General features: G+C 38.5%; 1 protein-coding gene across 3 annotated transcripts in view; it reads left to right on the top strand.

Annotated features, from left to right (window-relative positions):
- The window catches only part of PCSK2 (proprotein convertase subtilisin/kexin type 2), a 318,578-nt gene that overhangs the window by 254,257 nt on the left and 48,494 nt on the right, over window positions 1-15,827 (top strand). For all 3 annotated transcript variants that reach the window (XM_072634512.1, XM_072634513.1, XM_072634514.1), the window contains one exon: window positions 5,425-5,600. In XM_072634512.1, coding sequence (XP_072490613.1) covers window positions 5,425-5,600 — 176 coding nt within the window. The remainder of the gene's footprint in view (window positions 1-5,424; window positions 5,601-15,827) is intronic.

Genomic DNA, 15,827 nt, shown 5'->3' on the forward strand with positions numbered 1-15,827 from the left:
CTGTTACCTTACATTTTTCCCCTTACCCTTTTATTCCTTATTTTACCCACCCCTCTACAATTCCCTCCTTTATCTTCTCCTTACACCTTTCTAATTTTATTCTAATCATCCTTTTAAAAATCTCTCCCCTATCTGTCCTCCAGTTCTCTCACCTCTTTAGAAGTTTGGTAGACTTCTAAACCTCTTCAATTTTTAGACATAAAATGATGAAAATTAGTGATGTAACTGCAATCTCACAAGGTGTTTGATGGATGCTGCAAATGCAAGATTTGGGGTGTGTATTGTCCTGTCCTTCATTTTGCATGACAGGAAGTGTACTTGTGTGCACACAGTGAAGCAATTAATTATCCATAAGGTTAAATTCACCATCAATTATGTGAGACCCAGACAATGAAGGTGGGTGGTTACATTTGCCTGACTAGACAAGCTTCTCAGTGTTTAAGCTTAGATCACAAGGTTCCCGAAATGACAGCAAGGTTTATTGGAAGGATACACAAAAACAAGGAGAAATTAGTCATCCCATAAATTGTAAAAATAACAGTCACTAGAGTCCTTGACGTAGACAGTTACAATAGTCATGAAGTATCTACCAGTGGGACCTGTAGGTGAAGATCCTGGGGTATATAGTGAGCCTCATCAGTCTTGGAATTCAAGGTAGTCGTCAGGATCCCATTGCATCACTGAATGAGTCCAAAGCCTCCCCCTTCTTTAAGGGAAAGGATATTAGACACCATATCCCACCCCAACTCCCCAGATATAAAGTGGAAAAATACTGACATAACTACTTGATTTTTCCACTAAGGCTAGTTCCCACAAAGTTGGGAAGGACAGCCAAGACAGCAATATGTCAGAAGCTTTTCCCCTGTTTTAAATGAAATATTCTCTAGTGTGGACTGGCTTAGGGTTTCTACAAAAAAGAGTGAATGTGGAGAGGGTAAATTCTGGGGGAAGTTGATTGCAGAAAAGGAAAACTTTAGAACACAGCATATGTCTACATCATAAAAACTGACTATAAAGTATTTTAAAGTTCACAAAGTGCTCTACTTTTATTATTTCATTGGTGCTTTATACCAACACTATGAGATAAGTGCCATGGTATTATTTTTTCCCATTTTACAGATTAGGAAGCTAAAGCTCATCGAGATTAAGTCACTCACTCATGGACATATAACTAGTTAGTGTCAGGGGCAATATCGGCATCTGGGACTTCTTGATTCCGTATCTAACACACCATCTGCTATACCATGCTGCCTTTCAGTTAGAAAATAAAGAAAATGGGTACAGGATTTGGGTCTTTTAAGCCAAGTCACAGGGCAATAACACAACCGGTGTCCTCCACAATGAAGCCTACCTGACAAGGTAGCATTGGCTAGAAGAATTTGACCCAGAGCATCTATTCTAGAGAGCTCAAGAAAGCCAGGGCTTCCACAGAGAATGAGAAATGGGCCAGGCAGGGGTATATTAACACCTCTGCAGGCAGACAAAAGCAAAAGGAAATTAAAACTGCAATCTCCAATAGCTAAATTCATTAAATGGAGGCTCATGCAAAGCTCCCACCTAAGAACTGACCTGGTTGTCAGGCCTACCTCAATGACAGTAGACAGTGGAATGAAAATCCCAAAGGGTACTTACTAAAGAAAAGGGCACAGCGCTCCTTCCCTTGACTTTCCTCTCTCCCTGAAAGGGCCACGGAATTTACCAGCTGCCCTCAATACCCATGAGCAGTGGAGATTAAGGAAAACTATATACATATACTATACAAGTACTGTTTGGATCAGCCCATCCTCACTGCTGAATATGCTATCTCACCCCCGAAGTAATCTCATGTCTCATTCAATTAACACAAGCTACAACCTTCAGATTTTAACAAGATTAAGGAAGCTTTTCTGCCAAGTTCCCTAGTACATATTTCTTCATCCTTAGATACAGAAAAGATGAGGAACAATTGTAGACAGTCTATGCACGTCAGTCTTCTTTCTTCAGGCTTAAATTGGCTAGAATAGCAGCAGAAATTAGACCTGATTTAATTTAGGAGTGAGAGAAGGCCTGTGAGAGAGGCAAGAAGGAAAGGGACAGGGAGCCAAAAAAAAAAATCTTGAAACTGGGAAGACTTGGATTCCAGTACTGACTCTGCCTGCTGCTGGCTATGTTGCCCTGAGCAAATCACTGAATCTGCCAGTGTCACAGATCTCAAGACAAGTGGGGTCAAAGTCAAATAGAAATGAGCTCCACTAAACCATACATAAGCATTACATATTGACTTAGAGAACCACATATTAATATTATCTATGTTCATTTTATTTTTACTTATTTTGTTAAATATTTCCCAATTACATTTCAGTGTGGTTCAGCCTATTCAGGAGTGTTACAGGCCACATGTTTGACACTTCTGTTCAAGATGACTCTCTAAGTTTAAAAAAAAAAAAGGTACTGAGCTGCCTTGGAAGAGAGAATTTCCTCACCTGGGAGTTCCCTGTATCAATGAAATTCCTATTCTATTTACCATTATATTTTCTCATTCAAGCTTCACAATTATTCTATGAAATTGGTGCTATAGGTTTCATTAACCCCTTTAACAAAAGTGGAAACTGAGTCTCAGAGCAGTTACGTGACTTCTCTACTATCACATAGTTACTAAGCATCAGGGGAAGGCTTTGAATTACAGACAGTTCAAGCATTTGGTTCCTATATGTTTCAGTATCTCTTAAAAAACCCAGCACTGCCATTAAGAAATCAAGCTATTAATTAATTGGGCAGATTCCAAGACTATTTTTGCAAATGTTAACAATCTAACCCTTCAGTGAAAAATGGTTTTGAGAAGCATTGTCATGTGTCCAACAATGTAGGAACCCCCAGAGTCATGGAAAGTGCTAGAATCAGAGCATCTGGGCTTGAATCCTGGCTCTGTTACTGACTCTTTGGGTGACCTTGGCCAAGACAAAGAACCTCCCTGAGCAAACCTCCCCAAAAATAAAAGAAGAGAGGTTTGGAACAGGTCAATCAACTAACCAACAGGCAAGTGCTTACTTTGTGCCTGGCACTGTCAGAGACTGCAAGCTCCCATCTAGCTTTAAACACAAAGGCATTCATTCTATTCTCTCTATCAATAGAGTCCTACCTGCATTTCCATAACTAATTTCTACAGGGACAAAATGAAGGTCACCTGCCCCAAGCGAGATATTTTTGAATCAGAGCTTTCCAGGATCTTCTTGCCATAGCAGTAGGAATAGGGCTACATGCTCCATAGACTTATTCTGCAACATCTGGCCAATTTTTTGAGGGTTTCAGGAGTAGGGTCAAGACTTAGGTTTAGAGACATTGGTTTAGAGAAATGTTCCAGGTATAGAAACTCCCCTCACTGATGCAGATCAACAACTCGTTTTAATTTAAAGCATTAGAAAGTGGAAAGGGGTAAGGAGGAAGATAAGAAGTCAGATGACTTGCCCATGGTCATGCAGCTGGTATGTGTCAGAGATAAGATGTGAAGCCAGATTGCCCTGACTCCAGAAGTCCTCTAGCTATTTTATCAAGATGCCCCTCTTCCTTATAATACACGAAGAAGCTGGAAGGCCAAAGACAACTGAGACAATGAAAGATTTTTATTCCTTCTCTTGCTGTAAAATAAGTCATAAAACTGAGGTTATGGGCTGTACAAACCAAAGAGTAAACTAATTCTGAGTTGATTTTTTTCCCAGAAAAAAAAATGTAATGCCATTATTCATATATTACTGGTAACTAATCATTTTCTCTGTCTCTGTCTATCTCTTCCCCCTCTCTCTTTCCTCTCCCCTCCCTCCTTCTTCTCCCTCTCTCTCCTCCTCTCCCTCCCCCTGCATGTCTCCTCCTCCCCCTGCCTTTCTCCCTCCTCTCTCTCCCTCTCTCTCCCTCTCTCCCTCTCTGTCCCTCTCTCCCTCTCTCCCTCCCTCTCTCTCTCTCTCTCTCTCTCTCTCTCTCTCTCTCTCTCTCTCAGCAGTACCTATCCTGACTCTGACTGACTCTGAAGCCTCTTGTTTTTTTGTCTGCCCACAAAAATGACTAGAATAACCAGCTTATAACTTACTTTCTGTTCCTCTAATTTCTCTAGAACAAGGGTTCTTAACCTGTGATCCATGAATGTGGGGTTTTTTAATCTATTTTAGTATTTTGATGACTATATTCTAATATCATTGTTTCCCTTTATAATCCTACACATTAATTTTATGCATTTAAAAATGCTGTTCTAAGCAATGGTCCATAGGCTTCACCAGGCTTACAGAGGTGTCCATGACACACAAAAGGCTTAGACTTAACAAATGAATAAAACTTTTGAGAAAGAGAATAATAGTTTCATGTCAATGCCTGCAATTTCCTATCTCCTAGTTAGAGTACCATGTAACTCCTAATTAAATAAAGTTATGCACACATAGAAAAAGTGAAGTTTGTGAGATGGTATCCCTTAATAAAATAAGGAAAAATAAGTGACTCCAGGACATGTGTGCTGCTATGGGATTTTCTATAACCTTACAATTCTGAGCCAATATACCTAGGTCTCTTTTCATTGCCCTTCTTTAAGCTGTCAGTTCAATTCCTGTTTAATGAAGTCCCCAGCATCCAGAGTCCCTACAGGGCTACAACCCTGGGCTTCCTTTACCTCTCTCTTTTCCCTGCTCTCCAAAAGCAGCACACCAAAACTCTCAGATATTTAAATGAAATTTATTATATCATACACTTGAAGATTAGTGCCTTGCAAGTAGTAGGGGCTTAATAAGTATATGCTGAATCAAACTGAATTTAGAATTGGAAGGGATCTTAGAAATCATATCATCCAATCCCCTCATTTTACATATTTGAAAACTGAGACTCAGAGAGGCGAAATGAGTTTTCCCAGGTCACACAAGGAACAAGGAGCAGAAACAAGTTTCAAACCAAGATCTCTAATTCCAAACCCAGCTTTCTGCTACATCCTAACTCACCAGCATGACAGAAGAAAATCCAGGGGGGAATGGGATGGAAGGAAAGGTAGGGTAACTACCTTCTTCTGACATCTATTAATGTGTGTGATCCTGAGCAACTCATAATATTTTCTGAGTCTCCAGTCAGAGGGAGAGGGAGAGAGGAAGGGAGAGAGACAGAGACAGACAGACAGAGACAGATAGACAGAAAGTTAGAAACAAAAACAGAAAGAGACAGAGAGAAGAGTAGAATTGAGCTACATGGTTTCTAAGATTCCCACACACATAAAAACTAATCCTAAATCTATGATGACTTAATTAATGGAAATTTTAACAGCTCAGTTTACAAAGGTTCTTTTTCCTCTCATATCTCTAAGAAAGTCCTAGAATTATGAACATGACAACAGCTCTGAAACCAGACCACCTCCCCACTATGATGTTTGCTTTTAAGTCTTAACACTACAATGTTTTCACTGCTGATAAAAATCTACAGGAATACGCATGTTGGATCAACCATTTATGACGGATATCATTGAGGCCTCCTCCATCAGTCATATGCCTCAAGTAATAGACATATACAGTGCCAGTTGGGGCCCAACAGATAATGGGAAGACTGTGGATGGACCCAGAGAACTCACCCTCCAAGCAATGGCAGATGGTGTGAACAAGGTAAAATTCTTCTGAGCATCTCAAGCTATTCACTCTGATACAATCATCTTTATACATTCTATGAAGTGTTGATTGTTGATTTTTTTAAGTCAAAGATAAAAGCTCTTAGTTTCTAGTTTGGAGGGTAAAAATCATTCTACTCTGGCATGGAGGAAAGATTTTTACAAAGTGCTGAACAACGTGTATTAACAGCGCTCATCTATCATATATGCATGGGTTCAACTTATCTTTAATTGGATTTGTCATTTCATCTGTGGAGGGGACTCCCAGTGAAGAAACTTGATCCACTAATGTAGATCAACACCTATTTGTCTAGTGGGAATTGAAGGGTTAAACAACTTGACAAGAGTGACACAAGCAGTATATGTCAGAGGTAGGACCTGAACTCAGTTCTTTCTGACTGTGAAGTCAAATCTCTATCCACTATGCAACAGCTTCCTCATAGAGTTTAGATGAACCCAAAGCCATTCCATGTGATAACCATTTAAAGGGGAAAAAAGATGCCAGTTCTTCAATACTCAGATGGACCAGTCAGTTCACTGATGTGGCTATTTCCTTCAACAATGCAAATCATGACCCATTCATGCCTGCCTGTATGACTCTTGTCTGTGTCTTTCCATGTGTCCATCTGTCCACCACAGTATTCTGACACTTCATTCTGGCATGGAGGTAAGCGTAGGTTTTCAAAGGTTGTACCCAAGGAGTAAGAGTGCTGGTAGGTTCTACCTTGATTATTCTGGTATGATTTGAGTATGATCTTGGAAATACACACTATCAGTCACAGACTAATGCCAGAGGTTCCCAAACTTATTTGGCCTACCATCCCCTTTTCAAAAAAAAAAAGTCACTCTGTCCCTCCCCAATCTACTTTCTTTAAGATTTTTTTAAATTTGTGTCATTGTAAAACTATATAATTTTTTTAAATGATGCATCTTAAATTTAGTAATTTATTGTAAATTTGTGGGTCTTTTCCTGCATTGAAATTTTGATGATGCAATATCATCTAACTGTATAGTATCATATTGTAAACAAATCATTACCTGTACATATTCCTACAGATGCATGAAGGACTTCCTGACAATGCACGACATGTTCACCTGCCAACACTTACTTGTTAAGACCTGTCAGTAGACTTGACCACAGATCAGTTATAACCTGAATTTTGTGTGCTTATTTGGAAAATAATGCAATCACTATGGCTTTAACTCTGTTACACAACAGCTGAAACATGTATGAACTGTTTTTCAAAATTTTCTTCTTTTCTCTTCTTTCCTTATGCTTCTACTGCCCTCTTATTTTCATTCAATGCCCCCCAATTGCACCTGAGGCTACTACCACCCCCCAGGATCATTCCAGGCTCCCCCAGGGAGTGGTATTGCCCACTTTGGGAACTTGATAACAGGTGTTTTGGCAATGGCAACCCATGAGAAAATAGGACAAGGCAATAAATTACAGGATAAATCTACAGATGGGCACTATCTCTACCACCAACATCCTACTATGATGCCTTATCATAATGTGGAAGGATCTTGAGTTTCCCCAAGCTTTGTTTCCATAAATACATGACAATAGAGCCATAGCTCTAATAAGGATTCCTTAACTGGAAAACCTTGTGATGGGTTGCATGTCTATCTTCTGAGAACCAGTATAGCTAATCTCAGAGAGCCTCATCACCATGTTAACCAAAAAGTGATGTGTCTTTCTGCCACAACAGCTCTCAAAGTTGTAGGAGAGTTTCAAACTGCTGTAATGGAGGTAGTACCTATCCTGATAAAATCATTGATCCCTGAGGGATTGAATTATGGGATACCTGACAACTCACCTGTCACACGTACTCATTTTGAACATGTCATATTTTCTTTCTATCAATCAATTCATCAATAAACATTTATTAAGTGCTTACTATAGACTAGATATTCTGTCACTGGCTAGCCAAAGATGCAAATGAATCTGCCTTCAGAGAGCTCATATTTTATCAGGACACAATATGTGTAAATAAGTATATGCAAAATACATACAAAATAGATGCAAAAAAATTCAAACCCTATGTTTCTCCCTTTCTCATCTTCCTCCTTTTTTCCTTCCCTTATCTAAAATCTAATGCGGGAGGCACAAAGTGCTGACATTTCTCCTCCTGCTGCTGTTGGCAGGTTAGACTTTGACACATTGAATTGATGAGATGAGACACTTCTGAGTAGGGATACTGTTTCACCTTGAGCTTGTCTCTAGGAAAAATAACAAATCTATTAGAGTGCAGCTGAGAGTGAAAGAGAGAGAGAGCAAGAGAGAGAGAAGGGAGGGAGGGAGAAGGAAGGAGTGGGAGAAAGGGGGATGGAGAAAGAGAGGGAGAGAGGAAGAAGGGGAAAGTGAAGGAGGTAGAAAGTTAGAGGGAGGGAGACAGAGAGAGAAGGAAAGCATGGAAAAAAGAGAGGAAGGAGGGAGGGAAAGAGGTGAGGGAGAGAGAGAGAGGGAGAGAGAGGGAGAGAGAGAGGGGGAGAGAGAGAGAGAGAGAGAGAGAGAGAGAGAGAGAGAGAGAGAGAGAGAGAGAGAGAGAGAGAGAGAGAAGCATGACAAACTGGGCTGTCTTTGGTGCTAAGACATCATTCCCCACTGGGAGCAAGCCTAGGGGTACATATGAGGATTGTCTGCACAACCCAAGTGCTCTTTTAAGTGTCACTTTATTAGCTGCCAAAATCCAGAGAGTCGAAAGAATCCAGAGGGAAGTTAGGAACTCTGGGACATTTGTGTGTCTATTTATGGAACTAAGAGTGAAGAGTATACAAGAAGAAAGTTAAAGGAAGAAATTATATGGGAAAATGAACCAAAAAGAAAAAAAAGATCAACCCTGAGCTAAATTTGTCATTTTAGTCACTATATGTATGATGTTAAATAAGCCACCTTACCTCTATGGGCTTTAAACTACGTGCAGAATGAATTGGATGGATAATGGTGCCCAGAAACTGGAATCAGATGGATTGAAACTTAGTTGGACTACCACTTACTGCCTGTGTGACCTGAGACAAGTCTCTTAATTTCCGTGGCTCTCAGTGTCCTCATCTGTAAAATGAGAGGGTTAGAATAGGACCTCTAAGACCCATTCCGGCTCTAAAGATTCTGTGGTTCTTTAAGAAGACTGAGTGGATGAGAAACCTTTCTGGGAAATGTGTCATTGCTTTCTCCATAACATAAAATAGACCAAGGAAAACAAATTGGACAGGGGGTGGGGACAGACTTAGAAGAGGCGGGAGAAGAGGAAGGCTAAGCTGTGGCACAATGATATTTTAAATGTTTTTGATTATTTAAATTCTGTATTTACCCTTTTCTAGTTCATAGGATTGTAGGAGTATCTTGTCTTGGAATCCAACATGTTTTGTAAAATAGTACGATTATAGTTATAGACACATTTTGGTGTAGTAGAAAAAGTGCTGAGTATAGAGTAAGGGAGACCTGCCTTTGATAGTTACTAGCTATATAGTTATAGGCAGGTGACTTAACCTCTCTGTGCCTCTAGCAATCCCCTAGGACTCATATATTGCCTTAAATAAGTTATCTGCATTAATGGAAAGAATTCCCATACTAGGAATCGCTGATATTAAAAAATCATAAATCCTTCACATATTAATATATGGTGAGAATTACTCTTAATTGAACAATAATATATCAGTGAATGAACAAATTTAAAGCATGTATTAAGCACTTACTATGTGCAAAGCACTGTATAAAACACTAAAAATACAAAGTCAAAACAGTTCCTTCCCTCAAAAGATTTACTTTCTAATGGAGGAGAAAATATGTATACATATTGTGTATATGTGTGTAACATACGCAAGATGAATATAGGTAGTCATGAGAGAAAGAGCACTAGCAGCCAGGGGAAGCAGGAAAGGTTTCATGCAGAAGTTAACTGAGCTGATATTGAAGGAAACCAAGTATTCTAAGAGGTGAGGAGGGAGAGCATTCTAAGTATGAATGATACCCAATACAAAGGCAGAAAGATAGGAGAGCTAGAGTATCACATGTAAGGATCAGTGAGCAGGCCAACAAAGCTGGATCACAGAGTATGAGGAGAATAACATGAAGAAAAGATTAGAAATGTAGGAAGGGGTCAGCTTGTGAGGATTCTATGCACCAAACAGTGAAACTTAAATTTGTTCCTAGAAGCAACAGGGAACTACTAGAGTTGGTTGAACAGCGAAGTGACATCCATCAGACCTGTATTCTCAGAAAATTACTTTTGGCAACTACGTAGAGTATATATTGGAGAGGGAAAAGACTTGAAGTAGGAAGACCAATTAGGACAGCATCGCAATGGTTCAAGTAAAAGGGAAAATGAGCCTGAATTAGAGTTGTTGCTGTATGAGTGGAGAAAGTATGTGTGTATATGTATATATATATATACATATAAAAGAATGTGTATGTACATATATAGATATATACACATATATACACACACACATATATACTATACAAACATGTGTATATATACACATACATATACATATACACATACACAAGAGTTTTTGTAAAGATAAAAGTAATAAGATCTAGCAACCAATTGGGGTTGTGTGGTAAGAGTGAAGAGTTGAGAATGACATCCAGATTTTTAATTTAGGTGACTAGGAAGATGGTGGTGATTTTGCTAGGGCTATCCCGTAAGAAGTATGAAAGAGGGGTAGAAATGGGGAAGAAGATAATGAGTTCTATTCTAAATATGTTGATTTTAAGACACCTATGGGACATCCAGATAGAAATGCCTAATAAGCAATTGGTGATGTGGGACTGTTACTCGGGAGAAAGACTAGGGCTGAATATAAAGATCTGGAAATCATCTACATAATGACGATAATTAAACAAAAGGATGGTTGATGAGATTAAATGAGAGAAGAAAGTTCAGGACAGAACCTGAGGATACAGTCACAATTTGTATAAACAAAATATGAATGAATGAATCCAAAGCATGGTTATTAGCATTAATATTCACTCCCAATGTGGTTGTACTATTTTAATTGAGCATATTGGTCTATACCAACCGAAAACATCTGAACCAACATTCTTTCCATGGTCATTAAATTGATTTCAATTGTAGGTTTCTAGGAAAAATGCAAGAGAACTGTTTAGTTATATGTAATCATTGATACAGTACCAAGTCATGATAGATGGGGCACTAGACTTGAAATCAGAAAAACCTGAATTCACATCTCAGCTTAGACATTTATTGTTTGTGTGATCAAGGAAAAGTCATTTAACTTCTCTTTGCTTCAGTTTTCTCATCTACAAAATAAGGAGGTTGGACTCAATATCCTCTAAAGCTATGATTCTTTGTTTCAATATCTTTCATTTGGGTGGGTCAATAACTCTGGACCTGATGATCTTTTGTACCAAACACAAGACACTAGAAAAAATCTCTTTGAGGATGGATTATGGCTACAGCCCATTACTTTGAACTACAACAAAGAAATCAATTGTCAAGATACTCTCATCTTCAGACTTTTCTTGGGTTGAATATTAAAATAAATGGATGATCAGCCTGGGTTTAGCCAAGCCTTTCATTTTTCAGGGAACATCTTTGGTGAGGAGAGAATGAATGCCTCAGCCCAGCACAGTTCTTTCTTTGTCATTGATCAGCAGCATCACCTCTGGAATCTGTACTATCAAAGAGGATTATGTGTCCACAGGTGCCAGCACCTGCAAAAGCCAATTAAAGGAGAAAATCCATGCCTATGAAGGAATGAGCTAATTGCATAGCAACACTTCAGCAACATCTCACTTCCAAATACTGCTGCCCTTTAAGTAGATAATCATAGCCTGATCAGTAGCTTATAGCAAAATCCCCTTTATTTGATAATTGAGAGAGTAGCCTTAACAAACTCTTTAGGGCCTCTCCACATACCTGAAACTTTCCTGTATAATTCAATGGAATCAGGACGGCAATCTCTCACCAGAAAATGAGATCTGCTCAGGAGGACAGTGGCTAAACTAGCCTTTGACAATGTCTATTTACCACCTCTCAGCTCCAATTAGATCATATCTCTTTCCTGTCATCCTCACAGGGTCGGCTGGGACTTTGCAGCCCTAGAATTGGAATAATGCTGCTCCTAAGAGTCCGCCGGCAATGCTAATAATAATAATCCCCCTGTAATGATAATAATAGTGTACATTTATATAAGGCTTACCAAATGTCTTTTCTACCCAGTGGCCCAGTCAGGATAACATGGCAGGGCTCATTATCCCTCCATTACAATTACAGGGCTCAGAGAGGTTAGGTGATTTATCCAAAGTCAAACAGCTCCTAAAGTGGTAGAGTTGGAACTCATCCCTAGATCTTCTCACTCAAAATTCCCCTCTACCCAAGAGTGGTCTATCCACGGCACCACCTAGCTGTGAGAATCACAGACTCATAAGACCAGAAGAGACCTCAACAGTCACCTATCCCCATTGAATTTCATCTTCCTAAATTCTGTATAATGCTCCTCTTCCTTAAGCCTTTCTCATCCAACTATTGCCCAGGGTGTTAGCTGTCTATCCTTCCCAATTTGAGGTCATCAAACTTGATAAGCATGCCATCTGTGCCATCTATGCCTTTATCCATGTCATTCATAAAAAATATTAAACAGCCTAGATCCTTGAGGTACTAGAATTTCAGAGTTATAAGGGGCCTCAGCAGCCATTTAATCCAACTCCAACCCCACTGTAGCATACATGACATATCATTGTCCAGTTTGTGCACGAAGATCTCTAAAGAGGTTGACCGGCCACCTCTCGGGCAGTCTATTCCACTTTTGGTCAGCTCTCATTGTTGGAAACTTTTTTTTTCTGACCTTGAGTGACTACAATCAACCTCAGCTCAAGCAATGCTTGAGAAGAGCTCTGAGCCTGAATCCTAAACCCCCAAAACGATTATGGAGATTAGAAATATACTTAGACTGGACAACCCCATGGTCTTTATCTTCCTTTGAAAATAATGCAACATTTCTCCGTGAATAACATATTTCTTTTCCAAGCTTGAAGAAAATTGAACCAGCAAATGCCGTTAGCTAAAATTTAAAACTATAAGTTCAAAATCATGCTGTTGGCCCAGCAGCGGGTTTCTTTAATGGCACAAGGGATAACTTGGAGTCTGAAATTTCAGATAAATAAATGCTTTACTCTTTCCATAGCCTTCTCTTCTTAAGGCAATGATCCCCACATAAAGATAGCCCATGGGGAAGAAGCAGTCCCAAAATTTGGTCATTCTATCTTGGTTGGAAAAGACCTACCATGTCAGAACATAGCATCTTAGCCTATATCTTCTGGATTTTCAAAATAAATTTAACTTGATGATTTAACTTAAATATACATACATACATTTTTATACATACACACACACACACACACACACACAAATAAATTTAAGCTATGTAAGAGTCTCCTAACTCAAACTCAGCATTCTTTCCATTAAACCCTCTTTGGTTTGCATGAAGCAAAGTATAGAGTAAAAGTCATTAGAAGACTTTTTTTTTTTAATTTAAAAACCCTGAGTCTAAAGATATCTGCTAATTTTTAGAATTCTCTTTATTGAGCTGGCAGTTTTTAATTAATTTTAAAATCTTTCATTGAAGCTGATTAAAGTTAGTCTGTTTTAAAGCATTATTTTTTTCAAATTTATTTTCTATTCAATATTTTTTTAATGAACTTTGTGGCATTGCAATCAATCTGTTCTCCATACTCTGTACTCAGGCAGTTTCCATGTACCAGCTGCAGATGGACAGGTATTTTTTCAAATCATAAAACAGTTCTTAGAAACCCTCAGAAAACAAGTTGTTCTGCATAAGTTTTCTGAATTATAAAGAGTTTGTCCCTCTTTTAACTTCAAATCATAATTTAATTATTTGGGGCTGAAAATATTTTCAAAATGCTTTAGACACTGCCTTGCATTCTTAAGCAGAATATAATGAATGTAGCTTAACTTTTCCTTCATAACTCAAGGTCATCATTATGAATATTAATCATTAAGCTACATTGGAACACATTGCGGTGCTGGATAATCTCAGACGTGATGAGGTGTGAGCCCTCGGGGGCAGAGGGGCAGGTGTGTTTTCCCCTGCAGTAAATGACCATTGACCTTTGAGATCCTCTAACTGCTTTTTCATCACTTTCCTGTCAGCTTTGTTGTCATCAATTATTCTGCATGTTGTCAATGTTCCTGCTACAATAGGTCCTTTCTCCACTTATAATTTTCTGTTTCTAATCATCCAAGGGTTTAGAAACTAGTTAACCAAATATGTAAGAATTGTGTACAAAATAATGATAAACTGACTCTGAGCAAAGATCACAAAGACTTTCCTATGACTAAAGTGCCTAACTTCTATTGCCAGGATTTTGTAGGACCTATTTTGGCTGCCCATTTTGAAGAGTTGGTTGGGTTTTGGTTTTGCTTTTTCCATATTCTCAGCTGTGTTCCAGATAGATGAGATGTTACTTTTATTTTTAATGAACTTTGTCGTTTTGTAATACATTGTTCTCCATATTTGGGCACCTAACATGCGCCAGCCTGCAGATGGACAGGTCCATCTTCAAATGTGTCACATTCTCAGTAAACCTTAGCATTTACCATTTCTTCTGTGTGTAGAAGATGCCAGGAAGGAAATGAATACATGTAGCACAACACACTGAAAACTAGGCAAAGAAAGATCTCTCTGTGCATACTAAAGGCAAGAGAGTGGATTGAACAACTTAAAGCCTTCTTCTCTTACATTTCTAAAGCTTGAAGAATAGAAAAATGCATGTGAATATGTGCCTTGGGAATAAATTAAAGTTGGAAGTGAGAACTCTAGCTTAAAATGTTTTAAGTTATGTGCATACTAATTTTGACTGGGCAACACATTATCTTGTCAGTGTCACTGAATCTGATTTTCAATTCTATAGCCCATAGGCACAAACCTCAACTGAAAAGGTAATATATTAATGCTTTCAGAATAGTAACAAGCTTATTCCATTTAAAATCAAGTCACATATCCCTAACAAACCTTAAAAAGAATTTAAGATGCTCTTATTATCATCACACTGTTTGTTCCTTATAGAATAGAAAGATTCCTTGTGAATAAATGATAAGAATGAATATAGTTGAAATAGAGGGAGGGTCACATAAAGTATGTAAATGTGTTCTAAAGAGGAAAATGACATTTATAGGAGGAAAAAAATTCATCAAAGAAATGTGAAGAATCTTCTGGAAAAACAGTTGGAAAAGATGGATGTGTAATGCAGTCAATAAATCAGAAATGATTTGAAGTGGCATGGAGCTTAAAGGTTTGATTTTATTATGGGGAATGCAAAATTAACATTTCCAACATAGCAAAATAACATTCATTTTTATTTTGGGGACAATGTGGCAAATACCTCAAAGGGAAAGCTCATTTATTACATCCTTTCTCAGATATTATGGAGAATTAATTTGATCCATATTTTAATATGAAAGCAGGACCTTTGAATTCTTCTGTTGCAAATGCAATAACATGCAGGTCAGGTATTGCCTTGAGGATTGTCATTTGAAAGATTTTCTCCTCAGCTCTCCACACACATCCCCACTCTAATCTATTCAATATACATAAATTCATCTTCCTATGACATAGCTATGATTAGTGTACTTTCCTCCCCCCCAATCTTAAATGACTCACAATTATGGGGATAAGGACCAGACCTGTGAATATATAGAATTCCCAGATGAAGAAACTCCCACTACCAATGCATTGTCTGCAACATACAGTCTTAGGGACTTTCCTAGAACATTAAGAAGCTAAATAACTTGCCCAAGGTCACACAGGGCAGCTAGGTGGCTCAGCGGATAGAATACTGGGTTTGGAATCAGGAAAACTCATTTTCCTGAGTTCAAATATGGCCTCAGACATTTACTAACTGTGTGACCCTAGGCAAGTCACTTCACCCTGTTTGCCTCAGTTTCCTCATCTGTAAAATGAGCTAGAGAAGGAAATGGCAAACCAATTCAGTATCTTTGCCAAGAAAACTCTAAATGGGGTCACAAAGAGTCAGACACTACTGAAAACAACTGAATGACTAGGTCATACAACCATTACATTTCAGAACTTGTACCCAGATCCTGGTTTTGAGGCCAGCTCACTACCCCATCCCACTTCACTGTTATCTACTGAATTAAATTCACATTCTTCACCTGTAATTAAAGGCCTTCCATGTTCTACCCTAACTGATCTTTCTAGACTGATTTCCTATTAC

This window comes from Notamacropus eugenii, chromosome 1, assembly GCF_028372415.1.
Source record: "Notamacropus eugenii isolate mMacEug1 chromosome 1, mMacEug1.pri_v2, whole genome shotgun sequence".
NCBI classification, from domain to species: Eukaryota; Metazoa; Chordata; class Mammalia; order Diprotodontia; family Macropodidae; genus Notamacropus; species Notamacropus eugenii.